We start from the raw sequence: 14,808 nt of genomic DNA, 5'->3' as shown, positions 1-14,808 counted from the left end.
AAAAGTCTATTAAAAATAAAAAGTAAAAACAAAACAAAAAATGATCTGACTTTGGTCTCTGTTATGTGTGAACATGTATGAATCCTGAGCGCTAAGCAGCACTGTCAGTGACATCCCTGCCTTGTGCACACTCCCTGGGGAACCCTGCCCGTCCAAGCTGTGCCCCCTGCTTGAGCCTAAATCAGCGTCCTCAGCTCCACACTTTCTCATGGGTATGTGTTCACTTGCCTCTTGGATATTCAAAAGCACCTCAAATTCAGCATGCCTCTGCGTGTTCTCCTCTCCCGGGGCCTCTGTGCTGCAGTTAACAGAACTGCCCCTCCCCCGACCGTGCTCTCTGACTCTCCTTCTGCTCTGGCTGTGAACTTGCGTGGAGGATCCTCCTTCTCGTTTTCTCTGTTACTGCTGCTGTGTTCTGCACCTCGGCTTCCAGATGGCCCTCCTCCAAGACATTCCTCTCTCGGAGAAATTCCTCAGCCTGCCCTCCCTGCCTGAACTGCTTCCCACACAAATGTATGCAAAATGGTGTAACAGACGCTCATGGCTCATGTTCTTACCTCCAGGATCCTCATTCCAAAGGTCACCTTTTCCATGCCGACCTAATTTCAGTGAGACATCTCACATTGTTTTCTCTGTTTGCCTTACTCTTGAAGAGATCAGAGAACCCAGCAGGTTCTGTAGCCAGACTGTTCCATTCTTAAGTGGTCAGTGTAATTGCTGTTTGTGTCAGTGTTTTCAAAATGTTATGTCCCTTTGGGATAGATGTGTTTCAAGACAAATATTTTGGACTCCTTTTCAAAATTACTTATCCACCGGAAACTGCAACTTGTAATAGTTAGCGTTAATTAATATCTCAAACAGTGTTTACCCCAGCACTGTAATTCCAGCACTGTTCCATCCGTGACACGGGCTGCTGCTTCCCCAGACCTCGGCTTTCCATCCTGGCCTCACGCGGGTGCCGTCTGTAGGTCCTGCGCTCCTGCTGAGGGGATTGTTTCCTCGGAGGAGATGACGAGGTGGGCCAGAGTCCTCCCGACGTGCTTTTACCTTTTGAGCCTTTGGATCAGTGTGGTATTTAATGTCATTAAAAGGAGAATTATTAGTTGGCAGAACATATTATTTCTCATATGGCAAAATGGAAGATTTACTAAACGATAATCATCTTTGTAATGAAGTTTATTTAAGAGTCAGTAGTATATAATACTTGCCAAAAAACAGTATAAACCTTGCATTAATTCAGTGTTTTAGATGTATTTTTAATGAGAAGACATCTTAAGAGCTCACCTTTGACCTCTCAACAATAATAAGAAATAAGATACATGTTATGCCAAATTTTATTATGATTCCCATGAAATAGCCCTGACACAGACCCTGCATTTAGGCTTTGCAGATGTAAACTCTGATAGATCTTTATCTTTCATTGTTGGTGATTTGTGTGTCAAGGACGCCATTGTATTTTCTGTCAAAACAAAGTGCTAAACATACATAGAAACCAAAGACTATTTAAACTAGACAAATACTCATTTCAGGTTGTAGAGGAAAGTCCTTAATGCTGAAAATCTTGTTATGATTGTATATCGCTTTCTTGGAAGGCTGACAGTTGTGATTTATTAGTTTTTGATTTAGATTTAGATTTGCTCAAAGCAGGAATTTGAAAAGCTTTAGTATGAAAAGTATACACATAAAACTTTTTATGGTTATCAATTTTTAATTAAAGTGTAATTGATTTGCAGTGTTGTATTAAATTCTGCTGTATAGCAAAATGATTCAGTTATATACATGTATACATACATGCTTTTTTAAAACAATCTTTTCCATTCTGGTTTATCATAGGATATAGAATACAGTTATATGTGGAATCTACACTATGGCATAGATGAACCTAGATATTCTTTATTTTCATCAATTAATGGGATTACACAGTTGCAAGTTTCTGACCCCTCATAGCCCAGCCGATATAGTAGTAGCTACTTGGGCCTGTAGAGGACTGTCAGAAGAAACAGTGGAAACAGCAGTCCCTAAAATGAAGTTTACATTTTGGCATCAAAAGGTCAGCAGATGGCTTTCACTCTAAAGAGCTTTGGAATAGCGTTATTACCTCATGTCATTAACATGCAGAGATGTGTGCTCTTTTTGTTAGTTTTTGCCTTATCTATAGAGGTGCTCCTATGTTGGTACATATATGTTTATAACTGTTATATCTTCTTTTTGGATTGAGCCCTCGATCATTAGGTAGTGTCCCTGTCTGTCTCTTATAATAGTCTTTGTTTTAAAGTCTGTTTTGTCTGATATGAGTATTGTTACTCTAGCTTTCTAATGAATTCTGTTTGTGTGGAATACCTTCTCCTAGCCCCATACTTTCAGTCTGTAAGTATCCTTAGATCTGAGGTGGGTCTCTTACAGACATCATATCTGGTTTTTGTATCTATCCAGCCGGTCTATGTCTTTTGGCTGGTGCATTTAATCTGTTTACATTTAAAGGTAATTATTGATATGGATGATGCTGTTGCCATTTTCTTAATTGCTTTGGCTTTATTGTTTGTAGGTCTTTTCCTTCTCTTGTGTTTTCTGCTTAGAGTAGTTTCTTTAGCATTTATTGTAAAACTGGTTTGCTGCTGCTGCTAAGTCGCTTCAGTCGTGTCCGACTCTGTGCGACCCCATAGACAGCAGCCCACCAGGCTCCCCCGTCCTTGGGATTCTCCAGGCAAGAACACTGGAGTGGGTTGCCATTTCCTTCTCCAGTGCGTGAAAGTGAAAAGTGAAGGTGAAGTTGCTCAGTCGTGTCCGACTCCTAGCGACTCCATGGACTGCAGCCCACCAGGCCCCTCCATCCATGGGATTTTCCAGGCAAGAGTGCTGGAGTGGGTGGTACTGAATTCTCTTAACTCTTGCTTGTCTGTAAGACTTTTGATTTCTCCATTAAATCTGATTGAGAGTTTTGCTGGGTAGAGTGTTCTAGGTTGTAGGTTCTTCCCTTTCATCACGTAAAATACATCGTGCCATTCCTTTTGTGCTTGTAGAGCTTCTGTTGAGAAGTCAGCTGATAATCTCATGGGATTTCTCTTGTATCTTGTCTTTTTTCCCTTATTGCTTTTAATATTTTATCTTTGTCTTTAATTTTTGTCAGTTTGATTACTATGTGTCTTGGTGTGTTCCTCCTTACGTTTTTCCTGCCTGGAACTCTCTGTGCTTCCTGGACTTGCTTGACTATTTCCTTTTCCTGTGTTAGGGAAGTTGTCAGCTATAGTCTTCAAATGTTTTCTCAGGTCCTTTTTTTCTTTCTTCTCCTTTCTCCTCTTCTCCTATAATGTGAATATTGGTGTGTTTAATGTCCCAGAGGTGTCTCAGGCTGTCCTCATTTATTTCATACTTTTTTTTCCGCATTATATTTTGCAGCAGTGATTTCTACCGTTCTGTCTTCTAGGTCACTTATCTGTTCTTCTGCCTCAGTTATTCTGCTATTGATTCCTTCTGGTGTGTTGTTCATCTCTGTTTGTTTCTAGGTCTTTGGTAGACTTTTCTTGCATCTTCTCAATCCTTGCCTTCATTCTTTTTCTGAGATCCTGGGTCATCTTCACTGTTGTTACTCTGAATTCTTTTTCTGGAAGGTTGCCTGTCTCCAGTTCATTTAGTTCTTTTTCTGGGAATTTATCTTGACCCTTCATCTGGGACATAGTCCCATTTCTTTTCATTTTGGTTAGTTTTCTGTGAGTGTGGTTTTCAAGGCTGTGGGATTATAGTTCTTGCTGCTTCTGTCTGCCCTCTGGTGGATGAGTGTAAGAGGCTAGTGCAAGCTTCCTGATGGGAAGGAAGGACTGGCTGTGGGGAAAACTGGAACTTGCCCGGGTGGGCAGGGCCATGCTCAGTAAAGAATCCAGTTGTCTGCTGATGGATGGGGCTGTGCTCCTTCCCTGTTAGTTGTTTGGCCTGAGGTGACTCAGTCATGGAGTCTGTAGGCTTTGTGTGGGTGTTAAGTTGCTTCCTGGTGGGTGTTAAGGGGCTTCCCTGGTGGCTCAGAGGGTAAAGTGTCTGCCTGCAATGTGGGAGGCCCAGGTTCAATCCCTGGATTGGGAAGATCTCCTGGAGAAGGAAATGGCAGCCCACTCTGGTACTCATGCCTGGAAAATCCCATGGATGGAGGAACCTGGTAGGCTACAGTCCATGGGGTCTCAAAGAGTCAGACATGCCTGAGCGACTTCACTTTCACTTTAAGTTGCTTCAGCCACGTCTGACTCTGTGACTTTATGACTGCAGCCTGTCAGGCTCCTCTGTCCATGTGTTTCTCCAGGCGAGAATACTGGAGTGGATTGCCATGCCCTCTTCCAGGGAATCTTCCCAACCCAGGGATCGAACCTGTGTCTCTTACCTCTCCTGCATTGGCAGGTGGGTTTTTACCACCGGTGCCAGCCGGCAAGCACTGTGGTGGGGCTGATGTCGACCTCCAAGGGGATTTGCCCCAATGTGTGGCCGACACGTGCCTCCCAGGACTGCTGCTGCTGGTGCCTGTCCCTGTGGCAGGCCACTGACAACCCATCCTCTGCAGGAGGCCCTCAGACACTTACAGGAAGGTCTGGCTCAGGCTCCTGTAGGGCCACTGCTCCTTTCTCCTGGGTCCTGGTGCACACAGGGTCTGTTTGTGCCCTGCAGAGTGGAGTCTCTGTTTCGCCCAGTCCTGTGGAAGTCCTGTAATCAAATCGCATTGGCCTTCACAGTCAGGCTCACTGGGGATTCCCAGTCTTTTGCCACGTCCCTGGGCTGGGAAGCCTGATGTGGGGCCTAGAGTCTTCACAGCAATTATAGATCTCCAGTGTGGCTGCCCACCTGGCAGGTGTGAGATTTGCTTTTACTGTGGTTACACCCCCATCTTATTGTGGCTTCTCCTTTGTCCTTGGAAACGGCGTGTCTTTTTTTTTTTTGGTGGGTTCCAGTGTCCTTCTGCTGATGGTTGTTGAACAGCTAGTTGAGATTTTGGTGTTCTTGCAGGAGATGAGCTCACGTCTTTCTACTCTGCTTGAACCAATTTTGTGAGATGTATTTTTAGTACTAAAATCATTTTGAAGACAAGACTAAGTTTATTCTTGAAGGCAGGAATTTTATTCTTATCTCTGACATTATTCCCATTCACTGTGGTTTCAGTTTCATTGACAAAACCCTAATCTGAGATGTGTGCTCTTTTTGCAAATGCTAATTGTTTCACAGGTTGAAAGCAGAACCTTTGGAAAACTCAGAAATCTTCCTTGAGATGATTTTACCCAGAACATTGATCCTTGTTTTAGAAATTATTATTGTAAGTGATTCAAACTTGGAGATAGGTTTTTGGGGTTGGGAAGAGGTGGACAGAGGACCGGATTGTTGAGGCTGCGTTTTGGAAACTGGAGCTGGGGCCCGTCTCTGCCTGCTCTGCCCTGCTACATCTGGGGGAGACACTGAGCAGTCGTCCGCTTTATCTTGACAGTTCAGCACAAGTGGAGGTTTCTAGGAAGCTATCTGATGAGAGAGTAGGTATCATGATGTTAGCCTGTGGGAATTTTAACTGATTTTAACTCAGGAAGTGGGTAACTTTCATTTTGAAAATTTCACTCTGGTCTTGGTGTAGAAGGAAGGAATTGGAGGCAGAAACATGGTGAGTGGAGATGCTGTCTCCATAGTCCAGAACAAAGGAAACTGAGGCTCAGGTGGAGATGGGAGTATGATTTAGAAATATTTCCTACACGGATTGAAGAGCTGTTTATAAATATTTTGCTGGTGTTTCTGTCTGCTTGCTTTCATTTAGGAAACATGGGTTGATTAGGAATCATGCTACATGGATTGACAGGAGCAACTGAAAAAGCCTAGACTGTCTGCTTCATCTGTTTTCAGAAAATTGATTTTGAAATACTAAATAAATTATTTTAGCCATTTTAGAGCATAGCTTTAGTTCTGAACCATGAAACCTCTTGAACAATGAAAATGACATTTTGTAAAGAGATTTGACATTAGCAGATATAGGGTGTAGTAAAGTGTTTTGTTTATAAAACCTTAATAAAATTTTATTGTCATGAACTAGTAGACTTAACATTTCTTTGGGATACTAAGAGTCTTTTGGTTGCACTGAAATTGTAGCAGACTGTCTCACTTTATTAACTGTTCATATATTTTGACTTACAAAATTAGGATTTTTCATTATTATTAGACACAATATATAAAAATAACTCCATATTTTGCATTTTAGTCAACATTTTTTCACCTGAGTTTACTATAAATAATATAGTATTTATTAGATTTTTTAAAGCAATAGTTTTATTTATAAAATGTTGAAAATTAGGTTTGATGGATTAAATTAATTGATGAATTACTTTAAATTAATAAAATGATTAAAGAGACAGGTTACCCTATATATATGCTGAAGCTGAAACTCCAGTACTATGGCCACCTGATGCAAAGAGCTGATTCATTTGAAAAGACCCTGATGCTGGGAAGGATTGAAGAGGGGAGGAGAAAGGGACAGCAGAGGATGAGATGGTTGGATGGCATCACTGATTCTATGGACATGGGTTTGGGTAAACTCCGGGAGTTGGTGATGGACACAACAGAAGCCTGGGGTGCTGCAGTCCATGGGGTCACAAAGAGTCAGACAGGACTGAGCAACTGAACTGAACTGATACCCTGTATAAAACCAGAGGATATCCTTTAGTTTCTTTTTTTGTCTTAAGAAGGTTCTCTTTTGTGAATTATCAAATGATTTATTAGTAGAATACAAGAGCTGTATATTTGATACAGTTGAATCCAAAAGAAATCTTTTACTTATGGTATTTTATGTAGGTGACTTAAGTATCTTATTACTTTGAATGAATGTTTTAAATTTCTTTAGTTCAAATTCTTATAGAATAAGAGGACTTCCTCAAGAAAAGAGAGAAATATAGGTACAGGGACATATAATGTTAATATTATTGCACTAAAATATTATCAGAGGCTCACATTTCCATGATACACTTTCAACCTGACACACAATATTTAGGAATAAGGTTTTGGCCCTTACATATTGTTTATAGATCAGTTGGGGGTCATATTTCAGTGTTGAATACTTTGAATTGCCTTCAGATCAGTTCAGTTCAGTCACTCAGTCGTGTCCAACTCATTTCGACCCCATGAACTGTGGCATGCCAGGCTTGGGTGTCCATCACCAACTCCTGGAGTTAACTTAAGCTCATGTCCATCGAGTCGGTGATGCGATCCAGCCATCTCCTCCTCTGTCGTCCCTTTCTCCTTCTGCCTTCTATTGTTCCCAGTATCAGGGTCTTTTCCAATGAGTTAGTTCTTCACATCAGGTGGCCAAAGTATTGGAGTTTCAGCTTCAGCATCAGTCCTTCAATGAATATTCAGGACTGATTTCCTTTAGGATGGACTGGTTTGATCTCCTTGCAGCCAAAGGGACTCTCAAGAGCCTTCTCCAACACCACAGTTCAAAAGCATCAGTTCTTTGGCTCTCAGCTTTCTTTATAGTCCAACTCTCATATCCATACATGACTATTGGAAAAACCATAATTTGACTAGATGGACATTTGTTGGCAAAGTAATATCTTTAATAAGCTGTCTAGGTTGGTCATAACTGTTCTTCCAACTGTTCTTCCTTTTAATTTCATGACTGCAATCACCATCTACAATGATTTTGGAGCCCCCCCAAAATAAAGTCTCCCATTGTTTCCATTATTTCCCCATCTATTTGCCATGAAGTGATGGGACCAGATGCCATGATCTTCGTTTTCTGAATGTTGAGTTTTAAGCCATCCTTTTCACTCTCCTCTTTCACTTTCAACAAGAAGCTCTTTAGTTCTTCTTCACTTTCTGCCATAAGGGTGGTGTCATCTGCATATCTGAGGTTATTGATATTTCTCCTGATAATCTTGGTTCCAACTTGTGCTTCATCCAGCCCAGCGTTTCTCATGATGTACTCTGCATATAAGTTAAATAAGCAGGATGACAATATACAGCCTTGACATACTCCTTTCCCGATTTGGAACGAGCCTGTTGTTCCATGTCCAGTTCTAACTGTTGCTTCCTGACCTGCGTACAGATTTCTTAGGAGACAGGTCAGGTGGTCTGGTATTCATATCTCTTGAAGTATTTCCCACAGTTTGCTGTGATCCACACAGTCAAAGGCTTTGGCATAGTCAATAAAGCAGAAATAGATGTTTTTCTGGAATTCTCTTGCTTTTTCGATGATCCAGCAGATGTTGGCAATTTGGTCTCTGGGTCCTCTGCCATTTTAAAATCCAGCTTGAACATCTGGAAGTTCACGGTTCGTGTATTATTGAAGCCTGGCTTGGAGAATTTTGAGCATTACGTTGCTAGAGTGTGAGATGTGTGAATTGCCTTCATATGTTTATAAGATATTTTTGGTTTCTTATAGTAACATGGTTGTCAAAATGAAGGAATGAATGTTTGTGTGTGTGTGTGTGTGTGTGTGTGCATACACTTCTGCATGTAACCAGTTTCACAGTGACTGAGCTATAAATGAAAGTCTCTCTCCCTAATTTCTTCATCATCCTAGGAGTCAGTGCTACATGATTGGTTGCTATAAATTTAGAAGTTTTTCCATTTTTATTTTTAAAGATAATATTTTTGTGACCAGAGGCTTTTTCGTGAACTCAGGTGGGTACTTCCCCCTTACTCTCTGTTTTGCCCCCTTTTTGTTTCCTTTCAGACTCAGGGACATATGTAAGATTGACTCTGTAAAGCTCAGGTCATATGGTTAGCTTTAATGAAAAAATGGATCAGGTTTCTTTAGAATTCTTTGATTTAAAAATTGGAACAGTGTCCTTAAATTTTAGGAACACCCTCTCCTTCCATTCTCTTGTCCCCATTTTGCATTTATTATTCAAATTAGTTCAGTCTGAGGCCTTTGGTGTGGTTATTCACCCACTTCTCTGCTTTCAGTTAACAGCCAGGTCCTTGCCTGCCGTGCAGTCCGACGAGAGACTCCAGCCTCTGCTCAACCACCTCAGGTAACAACACAAAGGCCACCCTGTCGAGCTTGTAAGCGCACCTCCAGCACGGTGGGTAAAGCACCGCTGTGGGTGAAGCGCCTTGCAGGGCTAGAAACTTTACAAAGGTTTCCTTTTTCCTCTTCTTTCTTTCCCCCTTTAATTCTGTGATTTAAGTTCTTAGTGCCATGTGCTTGTTACCCTTGACTTCCGGGTACTATAGAAAGTTCTTTTAATTGAATAAAAGTGTGTAGAACTGGTTGTTAAGTTAAAATGAGTAGCGATGACTGACTTGAGAAAGATTTCAAAGGGAATGAGCCAGTTTCTTAACTGTGAGACTAAGGCAGACTTGAGGAACCTGCATATATTTTATTGGGAGTAGTTCAGATAAGTTTTGTTTTCTAAATTGAAAAAAAAATTATCCTCATTATTTAAAAAGCAAACTTAGAAAATACAGAAAAGGAGGAAGAAAAGCGTGTCATCACTATACTTTTATATAATTAGCTATTTTTTTCATTTTTTCTATTACTAAAATCTCTCCAAAAGCTTAATTTTATTTTCTTGTATGGTTTGGAGAAGGCAGTGCCACCCCACTCCAGTACTCCTGCCTGGGAAATCCCATGGGCGGAGGAGCCTGGTAGGCTGCAGTCCATGGGGTCTTGAAGAGTCGGACACGACTGAGCAACTTTCCTTTCACTTTTCACTTTCATGCATTGGAGAAGGAAATGGCAACCAACTCCAGTGTTCTTGCTTGGAGAATCCCAGGGATGGGGGAGCCTGGTGGGCTACTGTCTATGGGGTTGCACAGAGTCAGACACGACTAAAGTGACTTAGCTTAGCTTAGCTTGTATGGTTATCCTGTAGTGTATTTATCATTCATTGTGGAGTATTTAGACCACTTTTCATTCTTTTCACTAGTACGAAAAATGCTGTATGTAAACTTTTATCTGTATTTTTGATCATTTCCTTAGCATAGGTTTTCAAAAGTAGAATTTGTCAAAGCATATGAATCATTTTAAATATTTAAGTATATTTATTTTTAAAAAACCTTCTTCTACTTATGCTCTCATATTGTACAAGATCCTCCATGTTGCTGTACCCTGAACAGATGGGACAATGAACAGCTGCTAATTTAATAGGTTACCATAGAGATACAGTTGCTATTATGTATTTTGCATTGACTATATTAAGAGTGATTTTAAAACATTTTAATTATCCATTTTATTTAAGGTAGTTTTAATTCTCTGTATCTTTGCCTATTTATTGATAGCATTTCTTGGTTTTATTTGATCTTATGTACTTTAGATATAAATACCAGCTTTCCTGGTAGCTCAGCGGGTAAAGAATCCCTCTGTAATGCAGGAAACACAAGAGACATGGATGGGTTTGATCCCTGGGTTGGGAAGATCCCCTGGAGGAGGAAATGGCAACCTACTCCAGTATTCTTGCCTGGAGAATCCCCATGGACAGAGAAGCCTGGCGGACTACAGTACATAGGATCACAAAAAGTCAGACAGGACTGAGCAAATGAGCACAGACTTTAGATATAAAGGGTAGTAACTCTTCATTGTTTTTGTTACAAAGATTTTTTCTGAAATTTTTTTATTATGTTGCATTATCTAGCATACATAAATTTTTAAGTTTTATGTAGCTAAGCACCTTTAGTGTTTTCCATTATGGTTTCTTTTTATTCTTCTGAAACCTAGAGTGCCACTGCTTGGTCAGAAATCGGCCTGGAGTTTATTTCCAGTATTTTTCAGTATTGCTCATCCTACCCCCTGCCTCCCCGGTTGGTCCCTCTTTTCCTCCTCTCCCGCCGTCTCTGTAGTGGGGAGGGTGGGGTCCAGTCGAAAACCTCTTGAGGGACTGGGAGCAGCCTGAATCCTGCACAGTTGTTAACCTTCCCGAGAGTTCTGTGTCCTGGAGGTATCCTCCTCCCATCCCAGCCCAACTCCAGTGTCTCCCTCTGGTGCTGGCTTTGCCCTCTCTGTATCATTTCACGTCGTCACTGCAGGGATTCTGTTACTTCTCAGTTTAAAAGGATTTTGTCTCCCCAGTTTCCCATGGGATGAGGTGAGAACACCTCAGCCTGGCGCACGAGGTCCTTCTGGAAGGAACCGGCCTGACTGGACTTTGTCTCAGTGCTGACACCCCGACTTCTTCTGCCAGTGGGGCCCCGGGGCTCCTCCCGAGTTCCAGGCCTGTGCTCACCTCCTACAGGGACTGCTCTTCCCCCGTCCTCTGCTTCTGTGACCCGACTAAAGACCACTTGTCTGTGTTTGCGTCCTCTGATGGGCTCTTCCTGGCCACCTGGTTCTCACCTGGCTCCTGCCGGGTGTCCATTCGTGTTTTATGTGCGTTCCTGTCATAACCAGTGGCTGGCTCCTGGGTCCCAGGGCTTGTGCTGTCGTCACCGCTTGCTTCTTCATCTGATTTCTCCAGTAACGTGTGAGAGCTGCAAAGTGCCTTTCATGACGGGTCTTCCTTATGTGTTTTGTTCTGAATGAATGAATATCTATTATGCCAGTGATATTTTTAAAAATAATTTTTTCATTCATTTATAACTGCACTATTCTACGTTGCTTTGTGTGGGCTTTGTCTTAGTCGAGGTGAGTAGGGTCTGCTCTTTGTTGCAGCGTGGGGGCTTCTCGTTACTGTGGCTTCTCATAGCTGTGCACAGGCTCAGGGGTGCGTGGGCTTCGGAAGTTGCAGCTCTCAGGCTCCCGAGTGCGGGCTCAGTGCTTGTGGAAGGGCTTAGTAGCCCCGTGGCAGGTAGGGTCTTCCCGAACCAGCGAAGGAACCCATGTCCCTGCATTGGTAGGTGGATTCTTACCCACTGAGCCACCAAAGAAGTCCTATTTTGTTGCTTTTTTCCTGCATAAAGTTCTTATAATTTATATAATTTATAAATCATATTATTACCTTCTTTCTTCTGTAAAACCACTAATTCAGAAGACATAGACCTAAAAGATTGTATCTTACCTCCAGTCAGTGCTCAGTCCTGTGCAATAATGATGGATTCCTCTTCCTCTACCCCAGTGTGGTCATTATCAACAAGAATTGATTAACTACTGACACTTCTTGAGTCCTTGAAACATGCACAAACTGTGCATTCAGTTAGGGCTTTCATTCTCTGGAATTCACTCATGGCTGGTTGCTAGGCAACCAGGGCTGGATGCTACGTGTAATATGCACCAACCGATGTTGCTGTTTTTACTATTATTAAATCAAATGGGTTTTTGTTTTATTGCCATGTCAGAGTCATCTGTATGTAGCTGATGTGCATAGTTTGTTGCTTCCTATTATACAAAGTAACCTTGCGAAAGTCTTTCAAGCATACTGAATTGTCTCTTTAGGCTGTTTAAATATAATGTTTTTCTCTTACCTTATTTTTGCTTAGGTCAAAATAGGAAAGAGTACTGTTTAGTTTGAAAGATGATAATGATAATCTTGTTAGAAAAAATAATCATCATTCATTTGTATGAACTGTATAGTTTAAATATAACCTAGAGGGGAAGAACATTAGGAGGTTGAAATCAAAATCATTATTAGGTCTAATTTTGTTTGTGCCTTTAATGATCAAAGAGGAATGATGAGTAGCATTTTAGTTAAATTTGTCAATAAAACTAATATGGTGGATGACACCAATACCTGTAAAAATGAAAGTAGCTATAGGGAAATTGTCAAGTCATTTTACAGGATTTAGACGTTGAAAGAGAATTATTATAACATTTTGCCAACCTAGTAATTTGGGATATTGCTAAACAATATACATAATTCTGAGAATGTAGAGGCATTGTGCCCAGATTTTCTTAGTTGAACTTACTTCTATAGTTAAAAGTTAAATTAACCACAGGAAAGCATTTTGCTTCAATTTCTTATGGAAATGCAAGCTCTTCATTAGTGGCATCCATCAGGAACTGAGTGCCTATATTGTGCTTGGAATAGGAAAAAAATGACACAATTTCTGTTCTCAAGAAATTTACATTTTGATTTCATTTAAGTGTGTTTAATTTCATTTAAGAGGTTTATGAATGTAATATGTAAGTGCCTGTGGCAGAAGGTAGTAGAACAAAATGGTGAATAAGTTTTTCAATCAAGTTCTTGGTGAAAATGAAAAATGTGTTTTATTTTTACTTAAACTGAAGGAAATTTTTGGCCAACCCAATAAAATTTGGAAAAATAGAAACGAATTCCGCCTCACTAATATAACTGCTGCTAGGTTTTTCTTGTAATTGTTGTGATCTCTGTGTATATTTTTATGTGATAATAATTTAAATGGTTAATCTTTAAAAACATTCATTTTCACTTAATATATCATACCTATTATGATAGAGGAGAAGATTACTTTTCATGGCTCTAATTTTAAGTGATTTGTAATATTTAGTTGAGGATGTATATATCTATCTTTACATCACCATTCCCGTTTCATTGGATATTTAGGCTTTCTTTGTTGACTAAACCTGTGAAGAAAAACTGCAGACTCTGAGCGGCGTCTGTGGCCAGGTGAGGGCTTGGCAAAGAAGGGGCGCTGCGCTAACTCGTGAGGAGGAGGCGTCGCCCAGCAGCGAGCAGGGCAGGGAGCGAGGCGCCTTCCTGGGGCAGGAGAGGAGAGAGAGTGGCCATGTGCCTAACAAGGGAAGCAGTCACTTGACAAAGACAGAATTCAGAATAATGAATTTTAAACCTTATAGTGCGTCTGGATTAGAACATTTTATTGTAGCCCTAACAAATTATCAGAAATTGAATGGATCGAAACAGCACTTACTTTTTTCATACAGGTCAGAAGTGTGACTGGGGCCTCCCCAGGCTAAAATTGAGGTGTCAGCAGGGCTGTGGTTCCTGTTGGAGGCTTGGGGGCAGAATCTGCTGCTGCGCTTACCTGCTGTTGTTGGCCGGGTTTGGTTCTTTGTGGAGGTGGGCCTGAGGTCCTCCCCCGCTTGCAAGCTGTCGCCAGGGCCACATTCCTGCCTCTGCCGCCCTTGCCCCCGTGGCCTCTCTGTGGTCCTCATGTGGTCCCCTGCCTCAGCCAGCAGCGGTGCACCAGTCCTCGTTTGTCAAGGGTGACTTACTTGGCTGCATATCTGCCCCCTCCCTGAGGAAGCTTGCTGCTTTATAGGCTCATGTGGTTGGATAGTCCACATGGAGACCCAGGAAAATCACCCCACCTCAAAGTCCCTCATCTTAATTACATCTTCAGTGGCCTCTTTGCTATGTAACCTATCGTGTTCATGGGTGAACATCTTTGGAAGCCATTGACCTGCCTTTTACAGTGAGAGTTTTCCCTTGGATTGAAGACAGCTTTTAATATCATTCACTTTCATCAGTTTTACAAGTAAACCACTTCATTTATGTACAATACTGAATTACCCTGGGGTTTTATTGTTAGGTCACTTTGTTAGCTTAACATGTTGAAAAGTTGAAAAAATGGTTAACAGTGATTTTTATAAGAATATAAAGTACTGCTTTTCTTTTCAGTGATAAAGAAGATAGGAAAATCTTTCCTTGCTGTTCGACTGGCCATCCAGCCAAGGCAAATAGATACCTTTGTAAATGGTGGACTTTGTAGTGAGATTGTATGTATTGGCTGTGACTTGGGAGTAGGTGCAGGGTCACAAATCTTTTAGCATCTGAAGAGTTAGTTTTATCGTTGATTTAATACACATTACGGGGACTGCTTGGTGCCAGATATGATGTTAGGTTCTCGGGATACGTATTCACTTTTGATCTTACAGAACTGATTGTTGGTCAGAAAAGAGAATCTTGACTAAAGTAATTGGCAGTAAATTATGGTGGCTGTTAGCATAGGAGCAGCCCCTGACTCTGGGCCCACGGCCCCTACAGT

The 14,808-nt window shown here is 41.3% G+C and overlaps 1 protein-coding gene across 2 annotated transcripts in view; it reads left to right on the top strand.

Moving 5' to 3' along the window:
- PRIM2 (DNA primase subunit 2) overlaps positions 1-14,808 on the top strand; it is a 303,693-nt gene that overhangs the window by 175,145 nt on the left and 113,740 nt on the right. For both annotated transcript variants that reach the window (XM_027959198.3, XM_042236743.2), the window contains exon 8: positions 8,917-8,984. In XM_027959198.3, coding sequence (XP_027814999.2) covers positions 8,917-8,984 — 68 coding nt within the window. The remainder of the gene's footprint in view (positions 1-8,916; positions 8,985-14,808) is intronic.

Source organism: Ovis aries, chromosome 20 (genome assembly GCF_016772045.2).
Source record: "Ovis aries strain OAR_USU_Benz2616 breed Rambouillet chromosome 20, ARS-UI_Ramb_v3.0, whole genome shotgun sequence".
Lineage (NCBI taxonomy): Eukaryota > Metazoa > Chordata > Mammalia > Artiodactyla > Bovidae > Ovis > Ovis aries.
This window is presented reverse-complemented; position numbering and strand designations above follow the sequence as displayed.